The sequence below is a fragment of the Euleptes europaea genome, chromosome 13 (genome assembly GCF_029931775.1).
Source record: "Euleptes europaea isolate rEulEur1 chromosome 13, rEulEur1.hap1, whole genome shotgun sequence".
NCBI classification, from domain to species: domain Eukaryota; kingdom Metazoa; phylum Chordata; class Lepidosauria; order Squamata; family Sphaerodactylidae; genus Euleptes; species Euleptes europaea.
The window spans coordinates 50,039,441-50,059,178 of record NC_079324.1 but is presented as its reverse complement, the minus strand read 5'-3'; the positions used below and the strand labels follow the sequence as shown (position 1 = coordinate 50,059,178).

At 44.9% G+C, this 19,738-nt stretch overlaps 1 protein-coding gene across 1 annotated transcript; it reads right to left on the bottom strand.

Annotated features, from left to right (window-relative positions):
* Positions 1-894: 894 nt before the first annotated feature.
* LOC130485913 (immunoglobulin alpha-2 heavy chain-like) lies at positions 895-5,983 on the bottom strand. Its single transcript, XM_056859062.1, has 4 exons — positions 5,702-5,983; positions 5,271-5,279; positions 2,042-2,054; positions 895-1,325 (listed from the first exon to the last, which is right to left on the bottom strand). The coding sequence occupies exons 1-4, from the start codon at positions 5,981-5,983 to the stop codon at positions 895-897; spliced, it is 735 nt and encodes a 244-aa protein (XP_056715040.1).
* Between the last annotated feature and the right edge of the window lie 13,755 nt (positions 5,984-19,738).

Sequence of the window (19,738 nt, the reverse complement as noted above, 5' to 3'; positions counted from 1 at the left end):
CAGCTACAGCTTCTTCTGCCAGCTTCCCCTCCCTCCTGCCCCGGTCCAGTCCTCCACCCCATCTCTCCCCTGCTCTGAGGCTAGGATTGCCAGGTCTCTCTTCGCTATCAGCGGGAGATTTTTGGGGCGGAGCCTGAGGAGGGCGGGGTTTGGGAGGGGAGGGACTTAAATGCCATAAAGTCCACTGGCCCAAGCGGCCATTTTCTCCAGGTGAGCTGATCTCTATCGGCTGGAGATCAGTTGTAATAGCAGGAGATCCTCTGTTATTACCTGGAGGTTGGCAACCCTATCTGAGGCACACCTGAAGCCTTTACATGGTCCTTCTCTTCACTTGCCTCTCTAAACCATGCTGGATCGTTCTTAGAATTCACAAAAGAAAGTGCTGACTTTTCTTAAATAAAAAGTTTAGTTGTGGGGCAACACTGACACCTCCTGGCCACCGACACAGTGCCTCATGCGTACATCACCTTTGTGGTTTTGGTAACAAATCTACACACAATGGCAACCCTAACCTGGGGTTATATCAGTATTCAGTATTCACATTCCTGGAAATGCCTCAATTGTCATAATGGTAGCAGAAATGTAATTTGGGCTAGAGCTGAATAGGTAAAAAGGGAAGGGGTGGTTTGAAGTGGAGAAGCTGGGGCCGGTAGAGGGCAACAAATGCTCCCCATGCCATTTCAAGGGGGGTTTGTGACATATATGAGCCCTGTTAGAATGAAGGCAGGTGAGGACAGAGTTGCAAAGGAAAAGGCTACAGGTAGGAGGTAGGTTTAGTACACACACATACCACCTCCATTCTTCTGCTTTTAGACCTTCACTGTGTTTCACATCCCTTCAGCATGATGCACAGCCTGATATAAGTCTCATGGGTGGCACCATCATCTCTCAGATCTAGTTAACCAGACCAGTCACAGGAGACTCAGCCGCTGCGTCAACCAAGCACAACCAGTGCAAAGCACATCTGCTACAAAGAGGTTTTTGTCTCACTTCCCTGTGGGGTTGTATCATTGTGTGCTTGTAGCTGCCGTCATAAGATAAACAGTAATAATCGGCCTCATCCTCTGCTTGGACATTGGAGATGGTTAAGACGGCAGCATTGGCAGAACTGTCAAGAGAACCTGAGAATCGGTCGGAGATGACCGACGCTCTGCTGCTATGCAAATATATGAGCATTATCGGAGCAGTGCCGGGCTTCTGTTGGTACCAGGAGTTATAGTAGCTGCTTACGCTCCCGCTGCTTCTTGTACATGAGATCTTAACAGTTTTTACAATGGAAGCTGACACAGAGGACGGCTGAGTCATGGTGAATTGGGCATCGCAACCTGGGAACAAAATCAGAAGCACAAATTAAGTGGAATGGGGGACCGCAGTGAGAGAATCAACAATGTTGCCATTAAAAGGGGGAAAGAAAGTAAGGATACTTGGTTAATTAGGTCTTTTACTGATGTCTCCATCCTACCCCAAAAATAAGTGAGAAACAGGAACAGCATCGAGGCCTTGGCCATGGTGAGAGATTCGCAGCTTCCTTGGACAAAGAGGTTGCTGGTTAGAGGTATCCCCAAAGCAATTCATCAGCTGAGTTGCATTTCAATTCCCTTAACTTTAAGAAATATCCTTATATGCAAATATGGTCAAAGCTCACTGGCTGCCACCAACTAACTCATTTCCCTCCAGAGGCATTCAGGGCCTGCTGCAAATCTCCTCCCACGACCCAGAATACGATGCTTTAAAAGGTTTGTTTTGCATCCTTGTGATAAGACAGGGTTTGAAAATCTACTAGCCGTGATTGACACAATGAAAGCATTTAGATTCTGCAACAAAGAAGGCCAGTTTTTATGACTGGGAGCGGAACACCTATCACATTATCTAAGTGCCTGAATTATTTTTTAAAATGCTGAGAACTGGGATTTTCCCCCAAAGTCAAGAGGAGGTGGAGTTGAAGAGATGTGTAGGCCATATTGTCCATATATGTATCTGGGGAAGGGAACTGGGGAGCTTCTCACTCCTATTTGCTTGGGCACAAGAAAAATGGACTCACGCCTACAGCGAATCTACAGAGAAATATTGAGCCAAGATAATCCATTTCAAAGTAATTTAAAATGCAAATATTACAGCTAAGGGCTTCCAGGTATGGTTGCCAGCTCCAAGTTAGGAAATACCTGAGCTTGAGGAGGGAGGGGTTTGGGGAGGGGAGGGACTTCAGTGGGGTATAATGCCATAGAGTCCACCTTCCAAAGTGGCCATTTTCTCCAGGTGAATTGATCTCTGTCACCTGGAGATCAGTTATAATAGCAGGAGATCTCCAGCTACCACCTGGAAGTTAACAACTCTATTTCCAGGGCACAAAGCGCCACTTGCCACCTTTAGCTACTGCCCTGGTCATTATAAACATGGAACACATTCAAACCCAGCAGCACCCAGTGGCTGTTGCTAGGCTGAAGCTTCAAAATTCCTGTAGTTTTTTTCAGATCTGCTGCTGACTTGGAAGATGAGGCAGGTACAGTTTCTTATGCTAGTTTCCCCACCCATGGTCTGTTCCTCCACCCCATCTCTTACCTACTCTGAGGCACACCTGAAGCATTTACATGGTCCTTCTATTCATGTGCCTCCCTAAACCACCCTAGATCACTTAGAAAGGCAAATGCTGACTTTTCCTAAATCAAAAATTTTAGCTGTGCGGTAACAGTGGCACCTCCTGGCCACCGACATAGTGCCTCCTGCATACATAACCTTTGTGTTTTTTGATAGCAAGTTTATACACAAAGGCCCATTTTTGTCATTACATTTCTGGCACTTTTCCCACCTGTACCACGACAGCATGCTACACATGATTGTCTCGATATGCATGATCAACCATTTCTGGCTGAATCTAGCTGGATAGGTATATTTCAGTTTCAGGACATACAAGTCCGTATCCTCGTTTGGGTCATTTTGCATGGGTCCTGATCAAGAGTAGTACATGGATTTGGTGGGGTTTTTTTGTGAAGTCTGAACTGAGACAGTCTCACCTGGGGCTATATCAATATTCACGTTCCAGGAAATTCCTATGAGACTCTCTGGTCATAACAGGGGCAGACCTCTGTTTTAGGTTAGAGCTGAACAGGTATAAAGGGATGGGGTGGTTTTAAGAGAAGAAGTTGGGGACGGTAAAGGGCAATGAATGCTCCCCACACCATTTCGAGGGGGTTTGGAGACATATATGAGCACTGTTAGAATAAAAGCAGGTGGGGAAAGGGTTGCAAAGGAAAAGGCTGAAGGAAGGTGGGCTGAGCACACACACACCACCACCACTCTTCTGCTTTTAGGCCCTCACTGTGTTTCACATCCCTCCAGCATGACATACCACCTGATACATGGCTCATCATCTCTCGCATCTAGTTAACCAGACTGGTCAAGGGAGACTCCGCTGGTGCATCAGCCTAGCACAACCAGTGCAAAGCACATCTGCTGCAGGGAGGTTTTTGTCTCACTTCCCACTGGAGTTGTATCATCGTGTGCTTATCGCTGCTGTCATAAGATAAACAGTAATAATCGGCCTCATCCTTCACTTGGACATTGGAGATGGTTATGACGGCAGCATTGGCGGAGCTGTCAAGAGAACCTGCGAATCGGACGGAGATGCCTGAGGCTCAGTCATCATCTGTATATATGAGCATTATCGGAGCACTGCCGGGCTTCTGTTGGTACCAGGAGTTATAGTAGCTGCTTACATCTTAACAGTCTCTCCAATGGAGGCCGACACAGAGGACGGCTGAGTCATGGTGAATTGGGCATCGCAACCTGGAAACAAAATCAAAAGCACAAGTTAAGTGAAATGGGGGACCACAGTGAGAGAATCATCAGTGTTGCCATTAAAAGGGGGAAAGAAAGTAAGGACACTTGGCTAATTAGGCCTTTTAGTTAAGTCTCCACCCTACCACAAAAATAAGTGAGAAACAGGAACAGCATCGAGGCCTCGGCCATGGTGAGAGGTTCCCAGCTTCCTTGGACAAAGAGGTTGCTGGTTAGAGGTATCCCCAGCACAATTCATCAGCTGAGTTCCATTTCAATTCCCTTAACTTTAAGAAATATCCCTATATGCAAATATGGTCAAAGCTCATTGGCTGCCACCAGATAACTCATTTCCCTCCAACCAACCTCCAGGTGGTGGCTGGAGATCTCCCACTATTACAACTGATCTCCAGGTGATAGAGGTCAGTTCCCTCGGAGAAAATAGCCACTTTAGCTATTAGACTCTATGGCGTTGAAGTCCCTCTTCTCTCCAAACTCCACCCTCCTCAGACTCCACCCCCAAAATCTTCAGGCAATTCCCATCCCAGAGACGGCAACCTTATGTGAACAGGAAGGTGCAGATTCTTGAACTTCCCAGCCCACATTGGAACTACTTTCCTACGTCCTCAGTTGTCCCATGATGTCACCAAAAGGCTTTTGGAAATAAAAATTGGTAATAACCGGTACAGCATTTTAACATTATAGCAACCTAGCAACTACCATTTTTTTAAAAGCAAGAGAAAAACCCTTCATTGGCATTGGGAGGGGGGTGTCAGTATTTAGTTAGAACTTCCTTTAGAGAAAGATGCTGTTTTATCCAGAATCTGGAAAATGTGGGCAAAACACACAGGGAGTACAAGGCGACCTCTGATGCTCAGGAAAGGAATGAATAATCAAAGGAAACTCAAAAGCAGTCAGTGGGGTAACCACAGGGAAACATCCCTGCATAAAAGGCCTTCTGGTTTTTTATAGCAAATTTACAGACAATGGCCCTTTTTTGTCATTACATTTCTGGCATTTTTCCCCACTGGTAGCACATGATTGTCTCCATATGCATGATCGACCATTTTGGATGAATCTGGTTGCATTGGTATATTTCAGCTTCAGGACATGCAAGTGTGTATCCCCTTTTTTGTCACATTGTATTGGTCCTGATCAAGGGTATTACATGGATTTATGGTTTTGTGTGAAGTCTGAACTGAGCCACAGTCCCAGCTGGGGCTATATCAGTATTCAATTTCGAGGAAATGCCTAGGAGCTTCTCTGGTCATAATGGGGGCAGACATGTGTTTTAGGTTAGTGCTGAAGAGGTATAAAGGGAAGGGGTGGTTTGAAGTGGAGAAGCTGGGCCAGGTAGAGGGCAACAAACGCTCCCTGCACCATTTCAAGGGGTTTTTGAGGCCTGGATGGCCCAGGCTAGCCTGATCTCGTCAGATCTCAGAAGCTAAGCAGGGTCGGCCCGGTTAGTATTTGGATGGGAGACCACCAAGGAATACCAGGGTTGCTGTGCAGAGGAAGGCACTGGCAAACCACCTCTGTTAGTCTCTTGCCATGAAAACCCCCAAAGGGGTCGCCATAAGTCGGCTGCAACTTGACCGAACTTTACACACACACACATGAGCCCTGCTAGAATAAAAGCAGGTGGGGACGGGGTTGCAAAGGATAAGGCTGCAGGTGGGAGGTGGGTTCAGCACACTACCTATCCTTCTGTTATTAAACCCTCACTCAGTTTCACATCCCTTCAGCATGACACACCACCTGATACATGGCTTATGGGTGGCACCATCATCTCTCACATCTAGTTAACCAGACAGGTCACGGGAGACTCAGCCACTGCATCAACCAAGCACAACCAGTGCAAAGAACAACTGCTGCAGGGAAATTTTTGTCTCACTTCCCTAAAGGGTTGTATTACCGTGGGCCGATTGCTGCCATCATAAGATGCACAGTAATAATCGGCCTCATCCTCTTCTTGGACATTGGAGATGGTTAAGATGGCGGCATTGGCAGAGCTGTCAAGAGAACCTGAGAATCGGTTGGAGATGCCAGAGGCTCTGTCATCATCTGTATATATGAGCATTATTGGAGCACTGCCGGGCTTCTGTTGGTACCAGGAGTTATAGTAGCTGCTTACCCTCCCGCTGCTTCTTGTACATGAGATCTTAACAGTCTCTCCAACGGAGGCCGACACAGAGGATGGCTGAGTCATGGTGAATTGGGCATCGCAACCTGGAAACAAAATCAGAAGCACGTTAAGTGAAATGGGGGACCGCAGTGAGAGAATCATCAGTGTTGCTATTAAAAGGGGTAGTAAGTAAGGAAACTTGGCTAATTAGGCCTTTTAGTTAAATCTCCACCCTACCCCCAAAATAAGTGAGAAACAGGAACAGCATCGAGGCCTTGGCCATGGTGAGAGATTCCCAGCTTCCTTGGACAAAGAGGCTGTTAGAGAGGAGAATCCCAAACTCAGTTCTGCAGATGACTTCTATTTCAGTTTCCTAAACTTTAAGAAGTATCCCTATATGCAAATATGGCCAAAGTTCATTGGCCGTTACCAGATAACTCATTTCCTTCCAGAGGCATTCATGGCCTGCCACAATTCTCCTCCCAGACCTCTGAATAACATTCTTATCAAGGTTAATTCTGCATCCTTGTGTTAAAAAAGAGTTTCAAATGCCATCGGCCATGATTGCTATAATGAAAGCATTTAGATTCCGCAATAAAGAAACTGAAATCCTGTGATGGCGGGGTTTTTTTTCCATCTATCACATTTCCTGAATTATTTCAAGAATGCTAATACTTGGGGGTTTTCCACATTTGAGGTGGTAGTGGAGTGGAAGGGATGTGTAAAGGTTAATTTTGCAATCTTGTGATAAGATAGACCTTGAAAATCTACCAACCACGATTGGTGGAATTAAAGCATTTATATTCTGCAACACTGAAGCCCAATTTTTATGATTGAGTGCGGGACACCTATCACATTCTCTGAATTATTTCAAGAATGCTGAGAATGTGGATTTTTCCCAAAGCCAACAGGTGGTGCAGTTGAAGAGATGTGTGGGCCACATTGTTGTCCATATATGTATCAGGGGAAAGGAGCGACTCACCCCTATTTGCTTGGGCACAGTTTCTTTGGTGACTCTTTTCATTACAACTGTCTTGCTCAGTTGAGGAAATAAGTCAGGCAGCTGCTGTTCTCCTGCTCCTGTCATCTGCCCCTTCCCGTACCTGCTAAGTGGCATATCTGGAGTGCTCTCTGGCCCTGTGTTCACCTTCCCTTCGCCCTCTCCTGATGTTAAATAAAGGTTGTTTCCACATAGGCTTTTTACTCCACCTCCCAAACTGCCCAGTGGTTTTTTTCCCCTGACTACCACACAACATTATCCTGCAATCATTCACTTTCCAGGCTTTCCCCTGCTTCATCATATTTCCCCTCAAAATCTGCTTTGGTAGATTCTTGCTGAAAAGAGTCTTTTAGTCGTGGTGTGAACATATGGTTGCCAACCTCCAGGTGATTAATGAAACAAAAAAAGCACTTCAGCCACAAATCCAGTAATTGCTGGTGAATATTTATTTCACAAACAGTGTATATACAATGTACATTATCTAGAAGGAATGACTCGCAGTTAACACTAAAACATTTTCAGTTCGCAGTTAAAACAGCAATTATTTCTATCATCCAACTTGTATGTTCTACAAAGTCCTCAGATTCCAAAAAGCAACTATGGGTTTCCGGTAAAAAATCCCGTTTCACTCAGCTAGCCATCCGCTTCTATGTAGAAGGCACACACCTTATGCTTGAAAATGAAAACATTTCAAGCCTTCTCCTCATCTCAGGATTTACAAATTTGATGAAGTCAGAGCAAAATGGGATTTTGCAAATGCTGACTTTTCTTAAATCAAAAACTACAGCTGTGGGGTAACAGTGACACCTCCTGGCCACCGATGTAGTACCTCCTGCATACATAACCTTTGTGTGTGTTTTTATAGCAAGTTTACACACAAAGGCCCTTTTTTGTAGCTGCATTTCTGGTACTTTTCCCACCTGTACCAAGACAGCACACTATACATGATTGTCTCAAGATGCACGATCAGCCATTTCTGGCTGAATCTGGCTGCATATGTGTATTTTAGCTTCAGGACATGCAAGTGTGTATCCTTGAATGAGTCATTTTGCATTGGTCCTGATCAAGGGTAGTACATAGATTTGTGGTTTTTTGTGAAATCTGAACAGTCTCAGCTGGGGCTATATCAGTATTCAAGTTCCAGGAAATTCCTAGGAGCAGAAATGGTCATAATGGTGGCAGACCTGTGATTTAGGTTAGAGCTGATTAGGCAGAAAGGGAAGGGGTGGTTTGAAGTGGAGAAGCTGGGGCTGGTAGAGGGCAATGAATGCTCCGCACACCATTTCAAGGGGTTTTTCAGACATCTATGAGCCCTGCTAGAATAAAAGCAGGTGGAAATGGGGTTGCAAAGGATAAGGCTGTAGGTGGGAGGTGGGTTCAGCACACTCCCTACTCTTCTGTTATTAAATCCTCACTCTATTTCACATCCCTTCAGTATGATGCACAGCCTGATACATGGCTCATGGGTGGCACCATCATTTCTTGCATATAGTTAACCAGACCGGTAACAAGAGACTCAGCTGGTGCATCAGCCAAGCACAACAAGTGCAAAGCACATCTGCTGCAGGGACATTTTTGTCTCACTTCCCCGTGGGGTTGTATCATTGTGTACTCATAACTGTAATAACATGAACAGTAATAATCGGCCTCATCCTCTTCTTGGACACTGGAGATGGTTAAGACGGCGGCATTGGCAGAGCTGTCAAGAGAACCTGAGAATCGGTTGGAGATGCCTGAGGCTCTGTCATCTTCATCATATATGAGCATTATCGGAGCACTGCCGAGCTTCTGTTGATACCAGGAGATATCGTAGCTGCTTATGGTCCTACTGCTTGGTGTACATGAGATCTTAACAGTCTCTCCAATCGAAGCCGACACAGAGGGCGGCTGGGTCACTGTGAATTGGGCATCACAACCTGGGAACAAAATCAGAAGCACAAATTAAGTGGAATGGATGGATCGCAGTGACAGGATCGTCAGTGCTGCTACAAGAGGGAGAAACAGAAAGTTACAAAAATAAACTAATTAGGTGTTTTAGTTAAGTTTCCATCCTACCCCAATAATAAATGAAAATCAGGAAGAGCATCGATGCCTTGGCCAGGGTGAGAGATTTCCAGCTTCCTTGAACAAAGAGGTTGCTGGAGAGAAGAATCCCAACCTCAGTTCCTCAGCTGAGTTCCATTTCAATTCCCTGAACTTTAAAAAATATCCCTATATGCAAATATGGTCAAAGCTCATTGGCTGCTAGCAGATAACTCATTTCCCTCCAGAGGCATCAAGGGCCTGCAGGAAATCTGTCTTGTCGTAAAGCAGAGCTTGATAATCCATCAACCACAATTTCTAGAATGAAAGTATTTAGAATCTGCAACAAAGAAACCCAAATTCTGTGATTGGGGGTGGGAATCTATCACATTACTTAATTTCCTGAATTATTTTAAGAATGCTAACAATTGGGATTTTTCATGAACTGAGGTGGTGGAATGGAAGGGATGTGCAGGTCATAAAGGATCCATATATGTATGGAGGAAAGGATCCGGGGAGCTGCTCACTCCTATTTGCTTGGGCACCGTTCCTTAGGACAGCCTTTTCATTGCAGTTCTCTGTAGTGTGTTTTTTCCGCTGAGTTTCCATACAATATTGTCATGCAATCATTCATTTTCCATGTCTTCCTCTACCTCACCACATCCCCTCCCCCCAAAAAATGTGGTAGAATCTATGATATAATTTTTTGAGAAAGATTGTATTCAGTCTTTGGCAAGAGTTCTTGGCAGAGTAACCAACACAGCAAAAACGCACAACCTTATTAAAATGTAGATTCAGGAACGAACATACTTGATAGTGAAGAGGAGGGAGAGAGGGTGCTATTTACATGACTGAGAGAGCTCGAGGCTTCTGCGCCAACAGGAAAGGACGGTTTAAAAGTGGTTTCAGTTGCCTCAGTTATAACACGGGTTTTATTGCTCATTCTGGGAAAATGCAGACCTACAATGAATAACCAAAAATTTGCACTGACACAAATCAGATTTGAAAGCGCAGCAAATCTCCGTGAAAAATTCCCCTAAGAGTAGAAATCTGGAGAGGAGACAGACAAGGAAAGACACTTAGCAGGAGACGGTGCTGATTTCACTATCCTATCTAACTGTCCTCTTACCGCTCCCTGCAAGGTCTTCTTCTCTGTACATCAGACATTGCCAGTTCCAATGATGTGGACACTTCCCAACCCACACTTTAACTATTTTTCTTCAGTATCCACTCATGTCCACATTTCCCCTGTACTACCAGCAGGCATCGACCCGCTTTTTGAAAACTGATATAGTGACTACAGCAGTATAGCAACTACTAATTTTTTTTTAAATCCGGTAAATAGCTCTGGTGCTGAGGCTGCTAATCTCCATGTGGGGCCTGGCGATCTCCCAGGATTGTAATTGATTTCCAGACTACAGAGATCAGATTCCCAAGAGGAAATGGCTGCATTGGAAAGTGGACTCTATGGCATTATACTTTGCCAAAGTCCCTCCCCTCCCCAAGCTCTACCCTCTCCAGACTCCGCTCTCCAGGTATTTCCCAGTCGGGAGATAGAAATTCTTACTGAAGCTGTGAGCTTGGTGAGAGGCATTTTGTCAGTGCTTTCTTTAGAGAAATCAAAGTGCTAAAAACATCCATGGTTCTAAATGAATACAACCAGTTGGGTCTGCAATATTCTCCCTATCTGTTTATTTGCAGAGGCAGGACCCTTTGTGACGCATGAGATGTTTTTGTCTCAGTTCCCCATGGAAGTGCATCGCTGTGCTCCGAGCTGCTCGTGCCATCGTATGTGCAACAATAATAATCAGCCTCGTCTTCAGCTTGGACTCCCCTGATGACTAAGTTCCAGAGGTTGTTGGAAGTGTCAGGGGAGACGGTGAATCTCCCTGGGATTCCTGAGCCCCTGCCCTGGTTTCTGCTGGTGTGATAGTGGTAGAGAAACAGTGGGACGCCCCCCGATATCTGCTGATACCAACTGACTTGGTAACTGCCAATGCTGTACCCAGAGGGCATGGCACAGGGGAGATGCACAGTCTCCCCAAGGGAGAAGGATGCCAAGGGCCTTTGAGTCAGCACAGGCTGAGAGGTGGAACCTGCAAGGGAGACAGAAACCATGAGAGAAAGAAAAATTGACCCCCACCTATAGGGAAGCTACAGGAAATTCTTGTGCGAAGAACAGTTTCTCAGCAAGACTCTGGCTCCTTCAGTTACCTGAGGGGTAAGTGAGGAGGACCAAGAGGAGGACCAGGGCCCAGGTCATGGGGTGGGGGTGTCCAGGCACAGTCTGCATCCTGAAGGAAGCAAAGGACTCTCTGCCTGGGAGTCTCTGGTTCGCTCTTTAAAGGAGCATAATGTGCCTCCCCCACCAATCACAGCTCAGCAGCCTTCTTGGCCAATCATAACTTGTGTGAACTTTTTCTTGCAAAAGTCTCTATATAGGGTGGTTTCAATAGGTCCAGAGCATCCCATCCCAAAGTATCAAAGGGGGAAAGTGACCACAGGAAAGGTACACGTAAATTTAAAGTAATAATGCAAGGAGGGAATAATTAGTTACTTCTTGACTTACACTAAGAGACTTACACTAACAGTGCATTCCTAAGGAGAGTTACTCCAGTCTAAGCCCATTCATTTCAATTGGCTTAGACTGGAATAACTCTCCTTAGAAATGTACTGTCAGACTGAAGGAACAATTTCCTCAAGAGAAAAGAGACAGAACTGGAAATGAAATCCTATTGCATGCCTATCTCTGAATAAATCCCAATGAGAGTGGGACCTCTTCCAGAATAAGAGCACAGAGGAACCAACTACCGGTATATGGCCAGAATCCTTTGCATAGTAAATAATTCTATTGAACTCAGTGGGGCTTACTCGTGAGCAACTCTTTTGAGGATTGGGCTTCAAGGCTTAGCTTTAGCATGGAAAAGCAGGTCACACTAGCAAGGGATCCCCATCACTTTTCTTGGGATTTCCTTGCAGTTATCCATTGATCTTTCTCCTGGGGATAGTGTGGTTTTGACAGTATGCATCAAATGGTTCTGTGGATGTGTTCAGCATAATCGCAAGAATCAACCCTCCTCAAAGAGCTGTGTACAACCTGGCTGAGGCAATCAGGAACTTGAAATGGATGCCATAGCTTTCTAGATGCCAATTCAAAGTTGGCTCACAGGGAGAAAAACCCTCCTCGTTTGAAAACAGCCCAAGAAAATGTTCCTCAAAGGACTTATTCATCTGCTACATTTTTTTAGTTGTACTCCTTTTTTAAAAAAGTTGTCCTAAAATGTAATGTGTAGGGTTGCCAGATCTGTGTTGGGAAATACCTGGAGATTTAGGGGGTGGAGGGAGGGCGGGGTTTGGGAAGGGGAAAGGAAGGGCCTCAAAATGGTACAATGCTATGGAGTCCACCCTCCAAAGCGGCCATGTTCTCCAGGGGACTGATCCCTACAGTCTGGAGATCAGTTGTAAAAGTGGGAAATTTCCAGGCCCCACCTGGAGGTTGGCAACTGTCAATGACCCTCACATTTGGATTCAAGTGTTTTGTGTGGGTATACTTGTCAGAGTCTTCTAGGGTCAGTTCAGGCTGACCCTAGAAGCTAAAATGACTAAACTGAGGCTATCGTATTTTGGTCACGTCATGAGACGACAAGAGTCACTGGAAAAGAAAGTCATGCTAGGAAAAATTGAGGGCCACAGGAAAAGAGGAAGACCCAACAAGAGATGGATTGACTCAATAAAGGAAGCCACAGCCTTCAATTTGCAAGATCTGAGCAAGGCTGTCAAAGATAGGACATTTTGGAGGACTTTCATTCATAGGGTCGCCATGAGTCGGAAGCCACTTGACTGCACTTAACACACACACACACTTGTCAGAGTGCCACAATTTTCTGTGACTTCTTGTTTAGTGGACATTTGACAGGTTTATTTCCATGTAATGTGGGGAAAGTCCCCGAAAGGTTCAGATCCTGATAGAATACAGTCACTGTTTTATTAACCTCTTATGTGATTGAGTGTCTGGGATACAAATATTTCAAATAAACGAATATTCCTCAAGTTCACAGAAAAGTGACCATTTGTTTAAATAAACTGTAAAGCTGGGAATATATGTTAGGATAAAAATTCCCTGTACAGGAACTAGAAGGTTCAAATTATGTTCTTAAAAAATCAAGGTAGAAATGTATTCCACTACACTTGACTATTTCTAACATTATGGTCTCTGCTGTCCCCTACTGACGACTGAGGAACTGTTGAATTTTTTTAAACTCATGAAATTACTTGTTTTCAGGGAGCCAAACAGTAAAGAATACAGAGATTCAGGGGCTAGAGCAACGAGTTTTGACAGTAGGGATGCCAACCTCCAGGTACTAGCTGGAGATCTCCCACTATTACAACTGATTTCCAGCCGATAGAGATCAGTTCACCTGGAGAAAATGGCCGCTTTGGCAATTGGACTCTATGGCATTGAAGTCCCTCCCCACCCCAAACCCCGCCCTCCTCAGGCTCCACCCCAAAAACCTCCCACCGGTGGCGAAGAGGGACCTGGCAAACCCTACTTGACAGCTACATTCCTCTTCCATTCTTAGGATTGCACTCTGAGTTACTGACACAGCCCTCAGCACCATTACAGTGGCATCAACCCTGCCTTACTGGATCAGATCAATGATCCTTCTTATCCCTACCATGGTCTCTGACCAGGATAGGATTTCCAACTTCCAGGTGGTGGCTTGAGATCTCCTGAGATTACAGCCGATCTCCAGGCAACCAAGATCAGTTCCCCTGGATAAAATGGCTCCTCTGGAAGGTGGACTGTGGTATTATACCCCATTGAAGTTCCTCTCCACCCCAAACCCCACCTTCCTCAGGCTCCACCCCCTAAATTTCCAGGTATTTCCCAACCTAGAGCTGGCAACCCTAGACAAGGACCATATCAACAACCCCTAGATTCTCACCAGTAGTCAATAAGAGAAACCACCCCTGTCTTTTTGTTAACTGCAGCATCTGGTCATCAGTACAACTCTTTCAAGTCTAGAGGTGTATAAGGTTGGAGTGGGAGAAAGTAAAATCAGAGGGAGTCCTTTTCTCGCCATTTTTTTCCAATGGAAGTTTGGAGAGAACAGGGAAAAAACTCTCATAAAATATGTTTTCATTTGGAATGAGTGAAACGCTTTTTAAGACAAGGTCTTAGCCAGCTTGATGTAGTAGTTAGAGTGTTGGACTAGGGTTGCCAAGCACAATGTACTAGCTGGAGATCTCGTGCTATTACAACTGATCTCCAGCTGATAGAGATCAGTTCACCTGGAGAAAATGACCACTTTGAAGTCCCTCCCCTCACCCCCCCTCACCCCACCCTCCTCAGGCTCTGCCCCCAAAATTTCCAGGTATTTTCCAACCTGGAACTGGCAGCCCTACGTTGGACCCAGGTTCAAATATTCACTCTGCCATGGAACGCACTGGGTGACCTGGGGCCTGACCTACTTCACAGAGCTGAAAATATGTACTATGAAGATTTTGTATAAGACCCTGTTCAGCCAGTGTGGTTAACAGTGGCGAACTCTAATTGGGAGAACAGAATTCGATCCCCACTCTTCCACATGAAGCCTGCTGGGTGACCTGGAGCCAGTCACAGTTCTCTCAGAGCTCTCTCAGCCCAGGTGGAGGCAGGAGATGGCAAACCACCTCTGAACGTCTCTTTCCTTGAAAACCCTATGGGGTCGCCATATGTCAACTGTGACTCGACGGTACTTCCCACCACCATAGTCAGCATTAGATAATGATAATTCCTATGTATACTGTAGCCATATGCAACATATTTCAAGGATATGTTTATTACCTAAATAAGATTAATTTTGCTCACAATTAACTTGCTATAATGCTAATATGATGTTGAAGAGTTCAGTGCTACACAGTTTAACTTGATATCCAAATATGCTGCTAGTCCTAATGTGAAAGTAAGAGGCTGTTTCTGTCCAAATAACACATTTGTTTTCTTTACTACAAAATGTTTATTTTCTATTTTCAACGAATGCGTATATACTAAGCGAACATAGGATGCAGCAGTTTTCAGGACTCACTGTCACTTATTGGATATATTCATAATTCGGCTTGTAGAAAACTAAGGATGGAATCCTAAGAACATTTCCCTGGAAGTAAGCTACATTAAATAAATTGGGATTTACTGCTGAGCAGACCTTCTTAGAATTGCTCCCTAAGGCATTTATAATTTTAAATTTCGTAAGTATGTCAATGACAGTAGGATGTTCTATGCTCAGTTACAAAGGATGCATTTTAGGTTGCTAAACCAGCAAAATGAATTTAAATTTTGACAAGAAAGTATTGCATATATTTCCATTTCCTCCAAACTTTTTATTCCCCCACCCCCGAAAAAACTTTTTAATGCAATGGTTTAAGAACATAAGAAGAGGCCTGTTGGGTCGGGCCAAGGATCCATCTAGTCCAGCATCCTGTCTCACACAGTGGCCAACCAGTTACTATGGAAGGCGAACAACAAGGCACAGAGACCGAGGCCTTCCCTGATGTTTTCCCCTGGCACTGGTATTCAGAGGTTGACTGCCTCTGAATGTGGAGGATCCCTATCAAAATGTATGGAAATCTGGCTTCAAATTTTCTGTAAATTTTACATCACTATCCAAGTCTTGCATTTCCTAGGAAGGACTTCATCGAGTCAGTTATCCATGGCTCAGTTCACCAAATCATGGGAAGGTTTTTTTCCCCTCTACAAGGAGTTTTCTTTGGTGATCTTGCTGAGAGTTCTCCCGTTTTCTGGATTATGTGGTTGGATGGATGGAAAGGCTTGGGAAAGAGATCAGGAGGACTGGGTCAGTTCCTTCCAAGATCCGAAGAACCACAAGCACAGATCAGATCAAGCTCTGCATCCCCCCATTTCCAGGAATGAAGGCTTTTGTGTCCGTTCTCCATCACATGGTATCATTGCAACATCAGAGGGGGTTACTGTGCCACAGTAATAATCTGCCTCATCTTCAGCCTGGAGGTCAGTGATGATTAAATAGCCGATGTTCCCACAGGTGGAACCGGTGAACCGATCCGGGATCCCTTCTCCCCGGGTGCTGGTACCAGAGAGGACCCATCGAGGGGCCTGACCAGGTCTGAATTGATACCAAGAAATGATGCCGGTGCTACCACTGATCAAGCAGGAGAGTATAGCTGTTTCTCCCAGGGACACAGACACCAAGTCAGGCTGAGTTAACGTTGCCTTGGAACTGATACCTTTGCAAAAAACAGAGAGAGAGAGAGAGAGAGAGAGAGAGAGAGAGAGAGAGAGAGAGAGAGAGAGAGAGAGAGAGAGAGAAGGAGGGAATTACTTTGATTCTTCCTCTGTGTTCTCAAATATCACAAAAGTGTTGTGTTCCTTTTAAAAACACACAATATAAATGTCTTTTCTGGTTAGTTTGTTGGCCTAGGGTTGGCAACCTCCAGGTGGTGCCTGGAGATCTCCCACATGACAGCTGGTCTCCAGACAACAGAGATCTGATCCCTTGGAGAAATGGCTGCCTTGGAAGGTGGACTGTATGGCACTATTCCCCTCTGAAGTTCCTCCCCTCTGCAAACCCCACCGTCACCTAGGGTTGCCAACCTCCAGATATTAGCTGGAGATCTCCTGCTATTATCGCCAGCCGATAGAGATCAGTTCCCCTGGAGAAAATGGCGGCTTTGGCAATTGGACTCTATGGTGTTGAAGTCCCTCCCCTCTCCAAACCCCACCCTCCTCAGGCTCCGCCCGAAAAACCTCCCTGCCATCACCAGGCTCCACCCCCCCCCCAAATCTCCAGGAATTTCCCAACCCAGAGCTGGCAACCCTAATTACAACTAGTCTCAAGACTACAGAAATCAGTTCCCCTTGAGGAAATGGCAGCTTCAGAGGGTGGACTCGATGACATCACAACCCTGCTGAACTCCCCTCCCCCTCCCCAGAAAACTCCAGGAATTTCCCAAACCAGAGTTGGCAACCCTGGGCCTCTTCTTGTCAAATAAGTTCTCTGCATCCTTACCTGAGGAGTAACTGAGAACTGCAAGGGAAAACAGGGCCCAATCCATGGTGAGCTTTCTACAGGAGATTGACTTTTTGAAGCAAGCAGGTAACAAGATGAGACCTTCCCCTTCCTTTTTCCACGGCAAGTGAATCTACATGCAAATGTGTTTTATGGTCACTGGCTCTGCTAACATTTCACTTCTTCACTCAGAATATATGACATTGACTACAGGGTAAATTTGCATAAAGAAGATAAGGAGAAATAAACCCCTTGACCAGGATAAAAATACATCTGTGGAACAAGGCAGGTAAGGGATATGGGAGGGAAGGCGTTTTCTCAAGTAAGGTGTAAGGTCGCAACTGCTTTGTTTTTAAAGGCTTGGATGTGCCACTTCGGAAAATCCTAAAATGAGGGCTAGAGAGCAGGGGAGAAATTTTGAAATCAATTGGGGTAGATATGCTGGCTTTGTGCTCAAGTAAGAAGAAAAGAAACACCAAATCTATTTAGAGTGCCATCCTAAGAAGAATTAAACCTAGGGTTTCCATCTCCAGGTTGGGAAATACCTGGAGATTTTTGGGACGGAGCCTGAGGAGGGCGGGGTTTGGGGAGGGGAGGGATTTCAATGCCTTAGAGTCCAATTGCCAAAGCGGCCATTTTCTCCAGGGGAGCTGATTTCTGTCACCTGGAGATCCATTGTAATAGTGGGCGATCTCCAGCCACCACCTGGAGGTTGGCAACCCTAGTTACACCCTTTACATCAAGGGTAGAACTATGATTAGGATGGCACTGTTATCATTGCTTTTTCCATACTTTTCCTTCCTAGATTTGGGAAGCCACTATGATTGTGAAAAATAAATTTAAACCCATTTGAACCCACAAAGCTGGAAAGGACACACACACCCCACCTCAGTTTAAGTGTGTGTGTTTTGTGTGTGTGTGTGTGTTTGCAAACCAAGACCTTCTGGTCATCCACTAAGCCCAGTTGCAGTGTCTAGGTCATGCAGGAGTCCCAGACTATAGTCGAGGGCAGAGAAGGATGTTTATACCACAACTCTCTATGCAAGAGTGAGCTGAAAAACCACAGAGAGTACCCAAGTACATTAAACTTTCTCCTGCATCACTTCACACCACAGGTGTTGGAGACCATCTGTGTCTGCCACAGGTGGGGAAATGGGATCAACAGCGCCCCCTAAAAGTTAGAGCGAGGATAGTCAGCATCACAAAGGATACGTATAACCTTTAAAAGCTGCAATACAGCATTTTTCATTCCCACTTATTTCAGCGGGAAAGTTAAGCGGATGTTTCACATCCTTCCACTGGAAGCACTGAAAAGAAAAATACTTTACTTTAGGGCATCTTGCACATCCCGACATTTTGAAAAGCTGTTAACCAGGGCTACCTTACAGAACTGGTTTGATCAAATGAACATTATAGAGTTTGCGATAAAAATTCTCATGTATAATTTGTGCATTTGTGTTTCAATTTTATAATTTGACCATGGGCTATGAATCTTGAGTTGGGAATCTGGACTTCGGTACCAAAAAAAAACAAAAACCTTTAAATATTGATGACATCAAATGTTCTGCGGCTATACTCTGAATGCTCACATAGTTGCCGAATATTATTGAAAATTTGGCTGACTTTATCCATGAATGAGTGCTCGTTGCTTTGACAAGAAGAAGAAGAAGAAGAAGAAGAAGAAGAAGAAGAAGAAGAAGAAGAAGAAGAAGAAGTTGGTTTTTATATGCCAACTTTCTCTACCACTTAAGGAAGAATCAAACCAGCTTACAATCACCTTCCCTTCCCCTCCCTAAAACACCTCACCCTGTGAGGTAGGTGGGGCTGAGAGAGTGTGACTAGCCCAAGGTCACCCAGCTGGCTTCAGGTGTAGGAGTGGGAAAACAAATCCAGTTCACCAGATTAGCGTCCACCACTCATGTGGAGGAGTGGGAAATCATACCCGGTTCTCCAGATCAGAGTCCACCACTCCAAACCACCGCTCTTAACCACTACAACACGTTCGCCAAGAGCTGTGAATGATCCCTTTAATAGGCCATTCTTCTGCTGGAGTAGGCCAAAGGAGTGCCTGCTTGCCTTCACTTATGCTCTGCTATACCTGTAGATGAAACGGGCAGTACCAAGAGTCCATACAAATCTTCAGGACTCTATCCCTAAAGGGAAACTACAACCTATAGCACCATCCCTAAAATTTAATGCTACTCAGGAGTACAATTTTCTTTAAATATCTGACCTGCATTTGACATGGATGATATTTTATTTTGGCCTTTGACATTTCACAGTCAATATTCAAAATTATTTGATAGGAGGCATGTAACACTGTTTGACTAGATTTGATACTATTTAATATTTTTATAAATGACTTGGATAATGGGATAGAGAGCATGCTAATCAAATTTGCAGATGACACCAAGTTAGGAGGGGTTGTTAATACCCCAGAGGATAGGGTCAGAGTTCAGAATGTCCTTGATAGACTGGAGAGCTGGGCCATAAGTAATAAAATGGATTTAAATAGGGAGAAGTGTACGGTACTTCACCTAGGCAGAAACAACATAAGGCACAGGTACAGGATGGGAGAGAGTTGGCTTGACAACAGTACATGTCAAAGAGATCTGGGAGTTTTAGTGGACCACAAACTGAACATGAGTCAACAGTGTGATATGGTGGCTAAGAAGGCAAATGCAATTCTGGGCTGCATCAATAGGAGCATCGTGTCTAGCTCAAGGGAAGTAATACTACCACTGTATTCTGCATTGGTCAGACCTCACTTGGAATAGTGTGTCCAGTTTTGGG

Bases quoted from the DNA above. Each gene is read 5' to 3' on its own strand.
- LOC130485913 (XM_056859062.1), bottom strand. From the start codon at position 5,983: ATGACTCAGCCATCCTCTGTGTCGGCCTCCGTTGGAGAGACTGTTAAG.